The sequence below is a fragment of the Mus caroli genome, chromosome 2 (genome assembly GCF_900094665.2).
Source record: "Mus caroli chromosome 2, CAROLI_EIJ_v1.1, whole genome shotgun sequence".
Taxonomy (NCBI): Eukaryota; Metazoa; Chordata; class Mammalia; order Rodentia; family Muridae; genus Mus; species Mus caroli.
The window spans coordinates 66,709,676-66,728,622 of record NC_034571.1 but is presented as its reverse complement, the minus strand read 5'-3'; the positions used below and the strand labels follow the sequence as shown (position 1 = coordinate 66,728,622).

Genomic DNA, 18,947 nt, shown 5'->3' with positions numbered 1-18,947 from the left:
GCCAGGAGGCTTCAATCATTCTCCTGTCACCACCCACTGCAGCGCTGAGGTTACATGTGTGCATGGTCACACTCAGCTTCTTCTGTGAGTCCTGCTGATTTGAACTCAGGTCCTCATGCTTGTGTGCAAAGGGCTCTTACCTGCTGAGTCATCTCCCCAGCTGTGTGTGTGTGTGTGTGTGTGTGTGTGTGTGTGTGCATATGTATGTGCTAGCTGGTGGCATTCATAGGAGTTGTAAATATAGTTTTATGTTTTCAAATATTCAACATAAACTATCATACTTATGATCAGGAAAACACTGTCTTGCAAAATCCACTGTGTTGCTTCACTTCACTTTAGTCTCTTGGCAGAAACATTTCCTTTAGGCACACACTACAGACTCCAGTGAGTTCATCTGAATGTAAATTTGACTCCTAGAATTTAAAGACTTAAAAATCAAATAGATTAAAAAAAAAAAACCCAGTTTGTAGAAAATTCTAGAAAAACTGGGGCAAGTTATGTCATACTCTTTTTTGGCACTGACATCCAACTTGCTCAAAGACTTAACAAGACCAACCCTCCTAATCTCCCCACCACACATGTTCAGAAGTTAGCGGGCAGGAAACGGTGGTTCGGATTGTGTAGTAGGCATGAGATTTCTAAGCACAAAGCTTACTGCAGTCAAGGCTATCGCAAAATGTCATGTCAACACTATTCTCCTAAGTGCTCCTGTCCCATTTCTCCATAAGCAAGGAATGAAGAGTACCCGGGAATGGGGTATTGATTGCATTATGATGTTGAGTGCCTCAAACCAAGAGGGCCCGATTTTTAGCTGTCAGCTAAAAATTCTCAGTAGTAAGAGGTGGGGGGCAGTCTTTATCTCTCTGGTTTCCCCTTTCCCATCTACAGAGCTGAAGCCACAGTGGGATCACACTCTCATTAGTTGGCTCAGAGTTGTGGTGGAGGGGTCACATGACCCACATTAGCTCAATCAGGGTGTTTGCACAAGGTCTCCTCACAGGAGATGCTGGGGGAAGGGGACGAACAAGAACTACTGGGGGCCATGTTTTCAAGTCTTTCAAAGCAGCAGGAAGCAGAGCCCTGGGCTCCTGTTAGCCCCAAGCCAGAGCACATGCTCTCCTCCTAGAGACCCAGTGGTCAACTCCAACGTCTACTCTTGATTGCTTTTAAGGTGGCGTAAGTGGGTTTCTGTCTCTTTCTTCGGAGACACTCAGCTTGCAGGGTTGAGGCTTCTATGGTGGATACTTTTCTATTTTGCCATTTGTCTCCCATCTCTAACCTACCATATAGAATGCACACAGGGCTGTTTATTCACCTACCCCTCTTCCTCTACTACGAAGTCAGGAACTTAGTTTATTGCACTTTGATGACCCAGACTAAAGTATGTGGCCTGCACAACACATAGTAGGTGCTTAGTCAGTGTTAGCTAATTGCAAAAGGATTATATAAACTATGGTTATTTCTCTTATGATTGCAGCATTAATTCACTCCTTGAAACTTTATTAATTGGAAATTTGCAAGCAGGCTAGAAATTTAATTTATTCAAGAAAAAAAGTGGTTATTAGCTCATGTAGTAGTGTAAGAGACTGTAAAGAGAATGATTAAACTAATTAAGAAAATAAATTGTTTCAAGCAGGCCATAACCATTTAGTATCACCAATTCGTATAGAAATAATTTGTGGGCCAAGTTTCAAATAATAGTCCTCTACCTGTTCATTAAAGAAGGTCCCCGAGGATGTTTATTAAGTAACACTTTGTTAGCTTGGTTCATTTGTTATTTGCACTTGAAATATTCCATAAATTAGCCTCTTCCTAATGGGAAAGGTGACACCTGCAGTCACACGCAGTTTGCTCACAAACGTGGATTCTCTTAAAAGTATGCAAAAATGTTATAATGGAAGAAGCAAACGTAATAAACTTCTGGTTGATTTGTGTCTCGTTCGTTTCATTTCTTTCAGACAAATTTCATTACATTCATTCTTGGGGCAAATGGTTTTGGGTGTAAACCCTGGCATCTACCTTCCCATTATTTTCTGATCAAACATTTACTGTTATTGACTATCAATTGGGCATAGGTAGAGTGCAGAAGTCTAAATCACTCCATTTCATGGAATCTACCATGAACTGTGACCTTGAACCTAGTTTCCAGAACCCGATCTTCCCTCAGCCTCCCTTTCTCAGTCAGGGAAAACTGTATCCTTCCATTCATCTGAGCAAAAGCTGGGAGTCCTTCTTACAGCTCGCTCCCTTCCCTCCTAGTTCATTCACAAATAATCTCCCAAAATCAATGTCTAAATCTGCCCTGGATGCGGTGCTGTGCATCCCCTGTGACCCCACCCTCCTCACCAGTTGCTCCCCACAAAGAACCACAGTGGTTTCCTAGGAGTCCCGGAACTTAGACACGCTACTCAGATTATCCCTGTCCCCATCTACCTATTTATACCAATGAGTTTCCCCAGTTCTTAACAAGGATAACAACCAAAAACGAGTCACAAAACGGATATCAAACCCTATTTCATATAGCTATCTTAACTCTATCGTTTTGAGACAGTGCCTTATGTGGCCAAGCATGGCCTTGACCTTGCGGTTTCACAGAGGATGACCTTGAACCCCTAATCTTCCTGACTCCACCTCTTACGTGTTAGGATTACAGGTATTTAGCACCATGCTGGGTTCCTTGTCCATTTCTTAATAAGTATCTCCAAGTCACCCAGGAATGAGTTTCTAATAACAATGCATCTTAATATTTAATAATAATTACATAGAAAATATTCACATTGTTTCTATAGTTGTACACAGCTACTGAAGACTACCACTCAGTCAAGAAGAAGAAAAAAACTGCAATAAAAACATTTGGCCATCAGAAACATTTAAGCAGCAAGATTTATGTTCCAATGCCTGCTACAAGATGCTATGTATAAGAGGGTAGTTCATGAGAGACCTTTGGCCATAGCAAATATCACAATCTGGAGCTTCCAGGTTTACCCTAGACAACTAATACCTGGATAGTTCAAAGGAAGGAAAACCAGACTTCTATTTTGTAGACGGCACTGTTATCCCTGAGTTCAATCACCTTGTCTGCATGTTAGCGGTACACAGATGCAAGCATACAGTCACCCAGCCTAGGATGAAACTACATTACAGTAAGATCACATTCACAGAATGTGACCTAAAGGGGAAAAGGAAACAACGTTACCAACAGCAAAGAACTTCCAGTATATTTTAAATGGGAACAGCTCACTTCTCACAATGCTTAGCTCTCGCATATCAGACCTAAGTGAGTACTCTACAAAGACCTGCTCATCAACAGACTTGATCCTTGGGTGTGCTTGTCTGCCTTATGAGATGGGAGCTCTGCATCTTTCTTACAGACTCACAGACTAGACTGCATTCTGGAAAGTCAAACATCACCAACATGATATAACTGAACTGTAGACATTCACATATGGATAGATGGATAGACGTATTGTCAGTGTGGATTAATTTGAATGTTCTCAAGTTCTAGAAACCTTAGAAAATAACATTTACTATTGACATTTTCATTTAAACATCTTGTTTTCTATAACTCAAACTTCAATGTTAGAAACACCAATAAAAACTCCCCTTAGAAACACTGGAGTGACCACCAGAGGGAGCCCGCGTGTTTTTCTGAATATACAAAATACCAAAAAGAGAAAAAAGCTTACAAAACATAAAGCTAGAAAGGAGAGGGAGAAGGGTTGCAGTCGTTTCAAAGAGCGTCTTCTTGACTGGCAGATGCATCTTGCATTTACATTACAAATCCCTTCACTCCGCAGTGGTCTATCCCAATGCTTTGACATTAAAAAAAATGATTAGATGAACACAATCTTTTATAAAATTCACATACCCTAAAGCTAGAAGGTCCAGAGGGAAGTGCTCTGATAGCATCCATAGTTCTTGCTGTGCCCCACGCAAGCCTTCTCCAGCTTTTCTTAAAGTTCCTGCTTTCCTTCTCTATTCTGGTCCATCTTTGCGGTTAACTGGGGAAAGGCTTGGGTGTGGTTTCCCCACTTGCTTTGGGATCAGGCTATCAAGTTACAGCACTTGGTGTGACTTGGGATTTTTTTCCTTTTTCCTGTCTGAGCCAAATGATGAGGGCATTACGAAGAATGACTTTCCATTTGTCATCTGGAAGTCCCTAGAACCCAAGACTGGACCAGGCTCTAAACAGGAAGACAGAAGACCTCCTCCAGGAGTTCTAGAACTGAGTTCATGTAAGCCAGACCCACAGGCCCGGCTCAGCTGCCCCCAAATTAAAAAAATATCCCAGGACTGAAGGTATCCAGACAAGGGCATGATCCTAGCTACCTAACATAACAGCTTACGTCACACAGCATTATCAAACTGTACTTTCCATCTTGTTAGGCACTTTTTCTTCCGGTGCTATTGAGGGCCATAGTCATCTATTTACAAGGAAACTGAAACAGAGTTTCAGTTAATTATTGATAACACGTAAGTATCAAGAACACACACTTTGATGAAGTTTTATTTCTGAGACAGGAATCCTGACATGCTAATGCCAAACTCAATCATGTTGATAACCTCTGAGATAGAATTTTTCTGTCTTCCTTGCCCACCATTCTAAAAGTGTGTCAGGTTGAATGGAATGACTTAGCCTTCTTTTCCGAGTTTCTTTTTCATGTCTAGGTATGATATTTGTATAATATATGCAAATAAATTAGCACAAACAAATTGAATTCTACAGGGCTAGGTCCTTGGTTGGATGCTGTTAGCCTTAACGTGCTTATTAATGCTTCAGACACAGACTCAAAAACATTATTATCAAATTTAGGAATGAGGCCCAATTGGATGGGATGGCTGACAGTTAGGAAAACTGGATTGAAGTTTAAAATGACCTTGATGGACAGAGAAGGAAAAAGAGGGCACAATTCAATAGAAATCTTTGCAAAATAATTCACTCAAAAGACTCCGGGAAGCAGAGAAGAGGAGCGTCGAGCAAACGCCGACTACACAATTAGACAAGGGCTGGAGGTCAGAGTGAACAATAGGCTTCAGAGACGTCAGCAACCTAGTTCTGTCATGTTAAAACAGATGGCATGATTTTAGCAGAAGCAAATGGTGAAACTGTTAAGCTAATTCCCCTTCTAGATACAAATTAGGTAAGTCTAGGAGATGACGTATTGCTTGGACCCAAACACCTATACCTTAGAAGGTAGGTTTGGAAGGCAAAGTTTTAAAATTTAGGTCTGATGATATTAACCTCAGTGGAGAAAGTTTTCAAACTCAGTTCCTTTGTTCATATAATGCTCACAGCCTAAAATTTTTTCCCCCTTCTACTTGGGTATCACTTTTTCTCCATGAGGATGCTCTGAGCACACCCCCCCCCAGTCCCCCTTGCAAGGCACCCTGCCCTGCCACACTGCATGTACTCCCACAAACCTGCTAACAACCAACACTGGCCAACGATGCCTCTCAACCCCTGACCTGGCATGAACTGCTATGGTCTCATTCTATAAACGAGGAAATAATCCAAGGAGGAGACTTAGAAGCTGTCAGAGCCGGGACTTTCACTAAAGGCTGGAGAGCTCTTAAGTCCACGCTCTGCTGCCCCATGGGCACCCACAGCATCCTATTGTGTCTGGTTGGGTCTGGGGCTGTGCTACCTGATGGGAAGCACCAAGTGTTATTTATTTGCCATAGACCCATTTAGAACCTGGGATTGATCAGCAGTGTGTGTTAAATTCAAAGTTTTGAACAAGTAGGTAATATATTCTATGGACATTTCTGAGTCATTATTTGACTGAAAAAAAGTAGAAATAAAATTATATTGTAATGAAGAAATTTTAAATAGTATTGAAAACTGGCACAAACATGAATCACAGTACTAATAGTGATTGGGTAGGTTTATAAAATGTAAAAGAGTGGAAACAGTTACACATCTTTATATATACATAAATTCATATATATGTATCTACATACGGTATATATGTGTGTGTGTGTATGTGTGTATGTGTGTGTGAATACGTATCAACTATTGCAAATATGATTTCCCCTAAAGGCAAACAGAATTACTTTTTAAAAAAAAAAAAAAAAAAAATCAATCTGTGGACTCAGGAAAGTTTTCTCGATATGAAATTCAAATTCTAAATAGTGTGTGTGTGTGTGGGGGGGGTGTTTAGAGAGATGGCTTAGCAATTAAGAGCACTGCCTGCTCTTCTAGAAGACCTGAGTTTGATTCCCAGCACCCACATGGCAGCTCACACCCATCTGTAATTACAGACCCAGGGAATCAAATGTCCTCTTCTGGTCTCTGAAAGACCATGCACATATGTGGCACACAGATACATGCAGGCAAAACACCTATACACATATAAATAAGTAAATAAGCATTTGTAAAATAAATTATAAATGCCAATTCTAGATTGGTTCATCCCATCTGAGGAAAACTGCTTACTGTCCTTACCATAAGATATATCTGCAATTTTGTCATAAGTTCTCACGACAGAAATGATAAAAACTCAACTTTCCCAAACCTAAAAGTGGCCAGATCTGAGTTCGCTGAGATTACTGCAGCCACCCACAATGAGGGTGAAATGACTCCCTGCAGTACAGGATAAAAGGCTTCTAAAGACATCAAGGCTGGCGGTGTCCTCCACTACCCAGCCAGAAGGGTAGTGCTTTAGCATACATATGACATGAGGCTCTTCCCGCTAGCCAGCGATGGAGCTGTTCCCAGCGGCAGAGTATCTAGCAGCCTTATCTCACGACAGGCCATTTATCAAAGCAAAAGCCAGAAGAGGCTACTAGCTGGAGGATGGGGGTGGACTCAGGGCTTTGTCATTAATACTGTTATTGTTATTTCGAGCATTGAGCACTGCATTGGCCCATTTCTCTGTGATCTCCTACCCACCTCAGAATCTACTCACTGAAAACGTTGGAAAATATTCTCTGAGCACAGTTCAGTGACAGAGGCACAGCAAATCTTACCTGCAGCATACAAGCTCCATATCAAGATATTTTAAAGACCGCAAAGAAGCACGAAAAAACAATCCTCAATAATATTATAACAACCATTACAATATTCAACAATATCAAAACAGTAGTACTATAAAAGTCATTCTAAAATATACACCCAGGATACCCCAAAGCGTGCCGCTTCACCACACAAACTCACAGCCTGCAGGTGCTGGGCCCCATGTGGAAAACATTCAGATGCCACCAACACCCAGCCTAACTGACGTAGCGTCCAGGTTTCAGGTGCTCCCTACATCTACCGATTCCTAGTTAGACAAACAGCAACTACAGACCATCTTAAAATTCAACCACCAGGCCGCCACGCCACTGCAGAATCGGGAGAGAAACAGAGGAAGAAACACAACAGTTCACTTTTATAACAGCAGAGGAAGGGAGGGGAGAAGAGGCACAGAGTAACCCCACAAGGACATTCCTCCCATAAAACACATAACTCACAAATACAAAAACCAACAAGCCTTTGGAAGCTGGAGAGCCGAGGTTGTCCTTGGCACCTCGGCCATGAAGTTGTTGGTGTTTTCTGGGAGGTAGGGCAGAGAGTAACATCTTGGCTGGCTGGCTGAGCCACCCTTCCTAATAGGCCAGTTTTTTAAAATGAGTATTTACATACCATACAAGTTGCGAGTCCCAAGAACAACCCGGCAAAATCTAATCTCTACTCTGGCGATAAGCAATTTGCCCTTCAAATTCAGTAAAGGCAGGCTCAGGATTTTCTAAAGCTTTAGAGTCTCACTGTTCTGTTCTGTGAGAGCTCTCTCTCTCTCTCTCTCTCTCTCTCTCTCTCTCTCTCTCTCTCTCTTTCTCTCTGCAGCCTGTGTCAGTCATACTTGCACTCAGATCTCATTGGTGCTGGGTACAGAACTGGTTAAACCACAAGGACCCCAAGACAGGAAAACGGCTACTGAGGGCAAGCCTTGAACCCGGGACAGGATGTTTTCACGGGCTCTGGACCTGTTGCAGGCATTTTATATGCAGGAACTTTAACGTTGTGCTCCACAGAAAACCACATGAGCCCAGCCGCTGGGCCAAAGCTGCATTGGAAAGGGTCTGCCTGGGTCTGCCGGACTCTCTGAGATGTGTTTATGATTTAAGTTTGTATGAGGACACACACTTCCCTTTCTCATCATCTGGCCCAGGATTGCATGAACGCAGTAAAATATATTAGCTGGCACACATTCAATCTGCTCTCTCTAACCTTGACGAGTGACGGCAGAAACGAGAAAGAAATGTCAGGAGACGCTGCTAACGTCCCTAAGGTTCTAATGGTTGCCTGCTCTCTTCCCTGGTATTCTCCTTAATGAGGTGCTAAACACAAACTGATTTGTGTGAACTGATTCCTTACCAAGGCACGGTTCAAAACCTTAATCTTCCAAGGAAGATTCTTCGTCCGCACACCTCATGATTTTTTTAAAAAAGTTTGGGAAACTCTCGCTTAAACTAATTCTCTTACATGAGGCCTGCCAGTCATTTGGAAAGAAGCCATGTTCCTTCATTCCTGGGTGCGCCCAGATCTGCCGGTGCTTGGAATCACCTTCAGATTTGAGGGGACCGCTGCACACAGCTCTGTGTCAACTCTGCAACTGCCTAGGAATGAACGCTTCAAGTGGAAACGAGATGTTGGTCATTCAGGAAATGGAAGTTTTTTTTTTTTTTCAGCAGCTTTCTGATCACAGAGTCAATTTTCCTACTTTTTTCACTTAGAAAGAATGGAACTCTCTAAAACCACAACACCTCTTGCCAGTTGCCTTTCTAAAGACTCAGCACAACAAACAACAAAATCTCACCGGGGACAAAAATCTCATGGAAAGTCTCCTTTCCTTAAAAGCTAGCTGTCACAATGGATGGAAAGTTCATACCTAGCGTCTTAACTTTAGTTTTAAACCTGGTCAGTCAGATTTGGCATGCAAAGACTATAGATCACACAGATCCAAGAGAAGGGTGTCTTGATAACAGCAACATCGGTATACAGCCACTGCCCTGTGAACACAGCCCATTGCTTATTGGTTCCACGGCCTTCTCTAACGCTTCTCTCCACCACTGCGGAGGTTTCGGTGTCCTGGACCCACCCTGCATTGACTGATGGCCCTGGCACTTAGAGTGGGGAGTAGACACAACAATCCAGCAAGGGGCTCTATGGGACTGAGGGAAAAGAAAGTTCTATTTATGCCCAGTGAGACCAGGTCTGGAAATAACACAGAGCTGGCGAGGTAGTTCAAAATGCTACCCATTGGTGCCCTCGTGTTTGACTAAAAGTTAAGCACGATGATTAACAAACCCATGAGTGGAAGCCAGGAAAAAGAGTGGATTCTTTCTACAAAGAATCTGTGCAGATGCCGCAGCAATCATCTGAGTGCTTTCATTTCATCCCACAGGCATATTAGCGTTATTTGGGAAGGCGTGGGAATAGTGTCCCTCAGCATGTACTTTAGAAGAGAAAGGATAAAAGAAAACATGATATCCTGACTTGTCCTTTAAAGGGAAATTTTTCAATTAGCCCCACTTTAAGGTTCTCAGGCCTCTTTTTATCTCTCTGGAACTTCAACTCTACTCATGAATGTCTTTCATCTCCTCTGCCTTCTTTAACTGCACTGGAAATCTTCCCAAACTGCATTTGGTACCATTACATCTATGCTGTTGGCGAGTACAGAGGACACATGCTTTATGGCTTGCTAGAGACCGGTCAAGAAGAATCCCAGGAAGTTTCTGCTAGTTCTAATGCCAGGCAGAAAGCTTGCCCAGTTCCCAAAATCTTTCAGGGTAAACATGTCGCCCACAATTCACTGGATCTAAGGTTCTGCAAACTTCAGATTCCTATTTTTGTCTGGAGATGAGCACACAGCAGCTGTTGGTCCTCTGCTTAGAGCCCTGTGTCTGTGGGTCCCACTGCAGGGGGCTACAACATAAAGGTCACTCAGAGACTAAAAGTGCTGGAATTTCCTTTTGAAGCTTAGACTGTGTTAGCTCCCCCAAGGTGCTGGCATTCTGTATATTCTCCAAATTCTCCAGCTGGTAGCTGTCTCTTGGTTAGGAAGTTTGAGGCCATTTTACCATCTTGATTTATCTCACAATCTACAGGCTATTTGTTACAGTGTGGAAGCTCTGGGACTTCCAAATCCAAAACGGTGGCAGGATCAGCTTGTAACTTTACACAGTAGCCTGTTGCTCAGGAGTCTTGTGACGCTAATCCTCTGGTTTGTTTGTTTGTTTGTCTGTCTGGTTTGTTTGTTGTTTTCATTTCTCTGTTTCTGTTTTTGCTTTTTTTTTTTAAGGGGTGAGGGTATTTTTCAGCGAGGAAAGATAACTAGACAATGATGGTTGAGAAAGTACTAATTACAGCAGCAGTCCTAACATCTCTCAACTCGAGTGTTCTCACGCTAGGTTTTTATAAATGATCTCATTCCATAGTCATCATAGACTTTTGAGGTAGTCAGGACTAACAGCCACATCTTCAAAATGAGTCAAGGATGTTTAGGTAGACCAAGTAGCTCCTAGAAGGCCTACAGCTGGGCTCTGAAATGCTTTTGCTGAACTAAATAATGTCAGAACTTGGTGTGACATTTATAGTAGCATTGCTAAGGCTAGAACCCCTGTCTGAAGTGGTAGATCAGTGGGGTGGGACCCTAGCCAGCTCTGCAAAAGCCAGCACTGCAAAAAGAGGGTGGCTTACAGAGTCAGCTCTCTGAATAGGGATACACACGCCACTTGGATTTAATGAAGACTGTATATCCGCCCACAGTTACAGGACTGAGAGCAAGAAAGAGAAGGGCAGTAATTCAGTAACATTGTTACCGGGGCATAACAATCAAGAATAGCATCACAAGGCAGTACATCGGAGAACTAACCCAAGGTCACTAGGACCATCCCTAGGCGTTTTCACCCGTAAGCCTTCTATGTTGCTGTGTAAGGCTGCAGTGCATTAATAGAATCAACACCATCATAATCTGCTTGAGAGACAAGCCACTGAGCTACTCCCATCCTTAGCATACATATCCTGGACACTGTTAGTGGCAGCAGTACCTTTTTACTTTTTTTTAAGACAGGGTTTCTCTGTGTAGCCCTGGCTGCCCTGGAACTCACTTTGTAGACCAGGCTGGCCTTGAACTCAGAAATCCACCTGCCTCTGCCTCCTGAGTGCTGGGATTAAAGGCGTGCGCCACTACACCCAGCCCTGGAAGCTGTATCTTAATAGTTTCTCTTACCAGTTTTCAGAAGCCAATTACAGCCATTAGTCAACCCCCAGTTTCCAGAGAGAAACGGTGACCTTGGTGCACGTGAATATAATTAGACAAATTCATCACCAGACCTTGGCTTTCATCGTTTCCATTCCCATTAAGGAAAAGCAACTGGTTTTCTTCACACTCTTATAATAATTTGCTCTATTGATGGATGTGCATCATGGGGATAGAAAGAAACCACTTAGCGCTTACATGCTTTGGCACTAGAATGATCTTTCTTTGGCCTAAGCACCAAAAGCATGTGACAATCCTGTCCCAGCAGTCACCCTGCTCTCCTGAGTATTCTGTATGACTCGCCCAAGATGCCACAGTAAGACTAGAATAATATTTATTGCTCTGTTGACTGTAGATGGAGAGTTTCCTTTGCTTAGAAGGTTGCTGTGCTTATGTTTTACCTTAGGACAGTTTACAGAAGCGAGGCAGAAAGAGTGGCTACTCACATTCTCCTTGTCGGGGATCCCTAGAGGGGGGAAAGAGAGACAAGAGAGGCCATAAATTGTACGATCAGCCTATACAACAGCACCCAATCTTTTGCTGAAGGAAGCCCAGTGACATGTCCGTGTTTTCTACTTGTGCACCCATAAAAGCTTACAAGGACTGCTTAGAAAGATAGCAGCAGCCATCAAAACTAAGGATCCAGAACAGAGAGCTATGCGGCCGGGCAATAAAACCCAGACTTACTTTGTCTCTGTCATATGTTTTACCCTCCCAGTGGTTAAAAAAATCGCTCCGTGACGCCTTTGCACCGTGCAAGCAGCTAACCACACCGACTAGACACTAGTGCACTTAGAACTGCAGGATATATCTATTCTGCAGTTGCATACGCGCTATGTTTATTGACACAAAGCACCTTGCTCTGCTCCAGTGATCTGGCTTCAGTGCAAGTAGCATAGAAAAGTCAGGAGAGCAACTCTGTTGTAAGCATGTCGCCTTCCTGTTATGCTCAGACCAGGCCTGAGCATGGCAGCATCAATTTGAAACAGGCTTCTCTCAGTTCCCTTAGCTAAAAAAAAATCAACGGCTCTTACATGTAATCATATGTTCATTCATTTACAAACATTACACCAGTGTCTACCACAGGCAGCCCCGGTTCCTTTTCTCTTGGTGAACACAATAAGGAGGCAACTGTGGGAAGCCATATCTTAGCTGAGCACACTAAGCTTGGGGTAGAAAGCCTAAGAGGTATCTTATGGAGGAAAAACAGCACAGATGGGCCTCCTGTGCAGCCTTGCTTCTGACGACTGGCTCAGTGTAAGGTGATTTCCACCCCAAGACTACAGTGTATCCAAATTCTAAGTATACAGGGTACTGTCTCCAGATATGGCCACGCAATTGCCATATCAGCCTTAACAGAATGCAGTGGTCACCCCAGTAGCAGCAGGATAGTAGGCAAGAGGCCTCAGACTAAAGAGATCATTAGAAAACCTGTCTAGTTGAGCTTTGTCCCTTTATTCTGGAGAGTCTCAATATACAAATACTAAGGCAGGAAGCAAGGGCATTGACAGGCAGGTCTGCCACAGCATCCCAGATATGTCAGAAGGAGCCAGGTGGCTTGTGACATCACTCTGAAATTCATCCTGCACCCACCCACTGACCAGGACTGCCCGAGGAGAGCCAGGGTACAGCTGCCTGACTCCCTGACTTGTTTCAGTAAGTAGAAGGTAACATCACACAGATCATTACATAACGACAGCTGGACCTTAATCCACCTTTAGAAGCTACTATAAAAGGTGATTTTTCAGCCATGTGGGTCTTGACAGTTGGGCTAAGGTGTGAAGGTTCTTGGACTGCTAGCTTCCATGAAAGGGAATGACAATCACTGAAAGGCTTTGCACAACAGAGAGATAAGAATAGCAAGAAAGAGGAAAAGAGAGCTTTTGAAATTAAAGACATTGGTATTATGCACTCATAATCCTAGAATCAGAAGGCTGAGCCAGGATGGTCAGGAGTTTGAGGCTAGCCTGGGGTCCTTAGTAAGACTCTATCTCAAAAAAATAGGGAGGTGGTGGTGAGATAACTCAACAGGTAAAAATACTTGCTACAAGCTTGACCTGAGTCCAATCCCTTGGACCCAAGTGGTGGAAGGAGAGAACTGACTCATGTAAATTTTCCTCTGATTTCCATGCATATGGTATGGTGTATACTTAGGCAAACATTCACAGAATAAACAAATGAATGAACAAATTTAATAAATAATAATCATTTTTTAAAAGGCTGCCACTTACTAGGTCCAATTGAGTAATTATAATAAAGATATTAAGTTTGGGAAATCTGAATATTGGCTAGATGGATGTTGTTAAGGGAAATGATGGCAGGTATTTTATCTGGTTGAAGTTCTGAATACATATGGAAAAGCCCATATTTTCAAAAAGTCCTCCTAGCCGTGTGGGGATGGATACACATAATCCTAGATACTGAGGAGGCTGAGGCAGGAAGACTGCAGGTTAGGCTAGTCTCAGGTGTGCAGGAAGACAGTGTGAAGAGAGGGAGGGATACAGGGAGAGAGGCATAGAGAGCACTAAGGTCCAGGCTCCTTAGCTTTTAGGAGATGGTAAAGGGGCTGTGAATGAGTCCAGACTTCAAGTGTGGAGAATAATGCCGGAACACAAGGACCACGCGACAAGTCCCCAAGGTTCCAGAGAGAAGAGCAGGGCCGGAAAGTTATTAAATTAATAAGAGCAATGGGAGCCACCAAGTCTATTGGTGACTTTAACTGTGGAGGAATTCATTTAAAGTCCTGGGCAGAAGCCGGACTTCGTGGGGCTAAGTAAGTGGCTATGGATGAGAACATAATAGCTAATACATTATGTGAGATTATTTTGTGCCTGGCACTCTTTTAGACTCGTGACACATTTTGATTCATTTAGTACAACAACCCTATAAGGAAACTGAGGCACAAGACATCAGTGGTTTGCCTGTGGTCATAGCTAGGAGACAGCACGGTTGATTAAAAAAAACAAAACAAACAAACAAACAAAAAACTCGGGCATTCGTAAGAGAACTGGTTATTCCTAGCTTAGCCAAGAGGGGGAAGAAAGGGAACTGAGGAGAAGGAGAAAAAAAAGAAAAGGAAGGAAGGAAGGAAGGAAGGAAGGAAGGAAGGAAGGAAGGAAGGAAGGAAGGAAGGAAGGAAGGAAGGAAGGAAGGAAGGAAGGAAGGAAGGAAGGAAGGAAGGAAGGAAGGACTGGCCTCCCTCTTTCCAGCTCCCTTTTTGGGGAGGCAGATGTGGGGAGGTGGGGAGGGGCTATAGAGAAAGGCAGTGGCAGCAAAACTGTAGGGTAGAAGTGAGAAATCCTGAAGATTCAAGACAAGCAAGGAGGTAGCCCTGCAGAAACTAAGAAGTCAGGAATGAGAGTGACCTTCGAGGAGAAAGGGAGAGTGAATGACACTCACTGCCACATCCATAGCTGCCCGTCCAAGTGCCACAAGTTCAAATACTCCACGCACACGCACAGGCACATACACACAAGTGAATGCACACAGGCACCTGGAAGAGGGATGACGGGATGGAGGCAAGAGGACTGAAGAGGTGGCTCAATAGTTAAGATCATGTGCTGTTCTGCCAGAGGACTGGAACAGTTCCTAGCACCCATGTCAGATGGCTCACAACTGCTTCAAGGAATCTGATGCCCTCTTGTGGGCACTAAGGGAACCTGCATGCATGTGCACAGACATACATCAAAATAAAATCAACCTTTTAGAAAGTACCACACGACTCACCCTACCACAGCCAGATGTGGGTCTCTCATAGGAGCTCAATTTTTTGCTGGCTTACATTGAAGGTGTCTACCACACCACTTAGCTACACTTACATTTGTGTCATGAGTACCAAAGTTAAGCTGCCCATCACCTTCCTGTGTGGTAGAGCACCTAGCACCTAACAAAAGCCTCAGACTGGTAGGGGTCATTTAACAAGAGCAAATGACTTAAGCTTCTCTCTAAGGCCAATGGAGCTAAACTGAACTGGAGGTGGGTTCCTGGGTTCCGGACTCCACATGTGCCGAGTCAAACACAGCTCAGGAATCCCATTTTGAAAAGGACACAGAAATGCTCCAAGCATGTGGATGTCCAGTATGTGGAAGTCCCAGCCTGCACCAGAGCCGGCACTTGCTACTAGTGAACACCCCACAGCTCAGACCACATGTGCATTAGCTCCAGTGTGAGCTGCTGGACCAGTGTGAGCTGCTCTGTTACACCAGAGTCAGGGTGCCTCCTTTATGTCATGCTGGTGTACAACATGTCGTTGTTGTTGTTACATGAAAACACATAGCACACAACAAATCTTCAGACACAAAACATTCACATTTCACTTACTGTCATTGTTAGAGCCCGTTTCCATAACACCATAGGGAGGAGCCAGAAGTCCGGCCATATACTGTCGGTATTTCTGCAAGATAAGATCAGACAAGATTGAGAAGTCAGCACACAGGTTGCCTGGAGTTTTGTTCCTTTATTTACATGTGAAAGAACAGAGACCCTGGGTATCTGAGGCTCTCATTTATAGAGCCAGGAAGTATGCTCTCTGGGGCTCTGGGTTTAAACTAAAAATGTGGGGTTCAGGGAGGGGCTTCCTAGGTGAGACTGTGTGTTTCCTCTGCCCAGGGCAGGGCTCCACTCAGCTGCTTCATTTACATGGTATGCATTTGTGGAGATGGAGTGAAGGGGTTCCTACCTCTCCACGCCCTGTACACTCAGGCACCTGAGAAGCAGCGCTGAGTGTTTACAGGCTCAGATCACAGTAACCTTGCTGCCTACCTCCTCCGAGGTGAATGCCTCCGAATCAGCCTCTTTCAAAGCCAAAAGAAATGCTCAGCGGCTCCTGGAACCTGTCTCTATGAAAGAAGCCCGACTGGCTGCTGTTTGCCTCCTTCCTTTCATAGGGCACACCTGCTTGCTATGTGACCCCTCCAGAGCACTTTTGTTACATTGTCAAATAAAACCATCTGGCTTAATTTAGACGCTCCTGGATTGTCTTCCCCTGGCTTTTGGTCCAGGCATGCTCTGAAACTTGGGGCTCCGGGATGTATGTGATTAGCGTCTGTGTTGTGTGGGAGGGATAAGGTTTGGTGAGCATCAGGCTAGAAAGGAGGGGCATTTACAACGAATGAAAGGTGAACGCTCTCAGGCAATAAATGCAGCTTCCTCCCTTGCACAATGAAACGTGGGTAATTTTACTGATTGTGTGGTATCATGTATATTTATGGTTTGTAATCACAGTGACACACATACACACACGTAAATGTTAAACAGCATCAAAAGAGCCAGCTCCCGATTAATGTGTGTCATACAAACACCAGCAGAAAGACTTCATCTGTAGCAATGGGCAGCTAGTGACACGTGGTACCCAGCAACCATCTGGTCCATTTTAACAGTGTTGTCATGGTACTTTCTCTAAAGAGCCTTCTAACCAAGATATGATTAGCTCCTCCCACCCCGTTTTTTTCCCCTCTTAGTTAGGAAGCACTAAATCAGCTTGTGTGCATGGTAACATTAAGATGGCAGATTACCCCAGTCTCTGAGCTCATCACTCAGACATGCTTACAGCACCAAACATCACCCAGTATTATTGTCATTCCCTTGACACCTTCCCAGTTCTGAATCTCTTCTGTCTTATAGTATCATCTACCTTCTTCTTCCTGGCATGCTACTCTGGGCATTCAGCTAACCTGTGCTCTACACAGTTTCAAAGAGGGCATAAGAGAGCTGTTACCTTTCCAGAAAGCTTTGGATCCTCCTTAACCCTTTGCATTCTTTTTTATTATTATTATTATTTTATTTTTTTCCAGACAGGGTTTCTCTGTATGGCCCTGGCTGTCCTGGAACTCACTTTGTAGACCAGGCTGGCCTCGAACTCAGAAATCCCCCTGCCTCTAACCCTTTGCATTCTTTTTCTTGTGCTTTTTATGGTCCCCTGACAGGCTTCTAAAAGAAAGAACACATGTTACTTAATAAGGGGCCAGTTTATTTTGCTTAGAAATCTTCTCTTGGGACTGACGGTGCTCTTTTGTCTCAGCACTTCATGGACTTAGGAAGCATGGCTGACCTTCCTCCAAGCCCAGAGCATCTGGTCCGTGGCTCCCCCAGTGTGAATCCCTGGGGCTGCGACTTTGAGAACAGGAACTGGGACAGTCTCTAGGGAAGACGAGGTCAGCTGAATGTCAGATGTGTGTTTGGACTTTTCATCACTGAGTGTCAATGTTCCAGGCAACTGGGAACACTACAGAGAACAGGAGACAAGGACCCTTGCTTTCACTAGCCAACTGTTTAGTTACTGAGACATAGAGCACAAAGACTTGTGCTTACTGTATTAGCTCCCCATTCTCTATGGGGTTCCCATCCCAAAGCCACCAGTGGATGCCTTCAACCATGGGCATCACCAAGCTCTCTCTGTACTGGTGTCACCCAGCCACACATACATATGATAGAGTTTAATTTCAACATTAGGTACACTTGCATGTACATATGCACACAGGCATACGTTACACACACAAACACAAGATAGTCTACTGTGTGATGTATATAGTATGATACTGTTTTGTAGTAATACAAGAACAAATGCTGTGTATAAATATAAGGATCTGCAACCATGAAGAGCATCTCTGAATGTAAGAAGAGGGCAACAAGAGTGCTTCTGGAAAGAGCTGATGTGGCTGAGCGCAAGTAGAGAGAGACACAGTTTCGCCGTATGCACTTTGGAACTTTTGACTTGGTTCGGATTGCCTCCTGATACCCTCAGGGCACCAGAACAGCTCACATTCTTTACTATTTTATATGTATTAATAAACTTAATTCAAAGCAAGCTTTCTACTATGAAAGCACATGAGATAAAATGAAAAAAAAAACGATACAATCAAAAATGAAAAACTTAAAGAAGCAAGGAGTTGTGAAGAATAACAGGTCATATTTACACGCAGGGTCTACCCTCTCAGCCTGTCCCATCCTTTGCCCCACTGCCAGCAGAGGAGTGAAGCATCTTCCAGATTAGCTGCCCATAGTCAGTTAAGTCACCTCCAGCAATTCAGGTCATGTTGGCTGTTAAGTGGTCTGAAGTTCAGATATCACAGAGAGAGGCAAGTTGTTCCCACTGTTTCCTGACCCAGTTCCTGCCCCTGCCCCATTGAATCTGTGGACATGAGAAAACAACTCTTGGGAGATGCAACTACATCTCATACACATTGTTATGCAGCAAGAGAAACCTAACTGGGAACTTGGTATCTGATAGTGAAGTTACATTGTAACAAAGCATAAAGCGTGTGGCTTTGATTTGAGGATTAAAGAGTAAGAGGAGCCACAGTGGGGCTGGAGGGCTGTGGCCAGCAGCTTAAAGAGGAAGAGGATGGAGAAAAAGGAATACTGGTCCTCGTTGCATAGAAATGGGGAAGAACCGATGCCCATGTAACTCCAGACCTACAAGACATAACTGATGGAGTAATCGGTGTGGCTAAGATGTCCAGATGACAGCATACGCCGACTATTTCTATCAGCCTTGTCTTGTAAGATCCAGGTATAAATGAACGGAGTGTGGAATCATTTGGTTTACAATCAGAATACAGAGTAAATACAAGTTAAGGTTTTATAAGGTTTTCAAATAAGATCATTTCCCATCTCCCATCTTTTAGCAATCTTTTAACGTAGATGAGACTCAGGACAGAGATGAATACAATGCTCTGTTTGGAAGACAAAGCCTTAGTATGGAGG

General features: G+C 43.7%; 1 protein-coding gene across 5 annotated transcripts in view; it reads right to left on the bottom strand.

Moving 5' to 3' along the window:
• Window positions 1–18,947, bottom strand: part of Rapgef4 (Rap guanine nucleotide exchange factor 4) — a 298,925-nt gene that overhangs the window by 103,739 nt on the left and 176,239 nt on the right. For all 5 annotated transcript variants that reach the window (XM_029474005.1, XM_029474006.1, XM_029474008.1 and 2 more), the window contains 2 exons: window positions 15,564–15,636; window positions 11,690–11,709 (listed from right to left, as the gene is read on the bottom strand). In XM_029474005.1, the coding sequence (XP_029329865.1) occupies window positions 11,690–11,709; window positions 15,564–15,636 (93 nt within the window). The remainder of the gene's footprint in view (window positions 1–11,689; window positions 11,710–15,563; window positions 15,637–18,947) is intronic.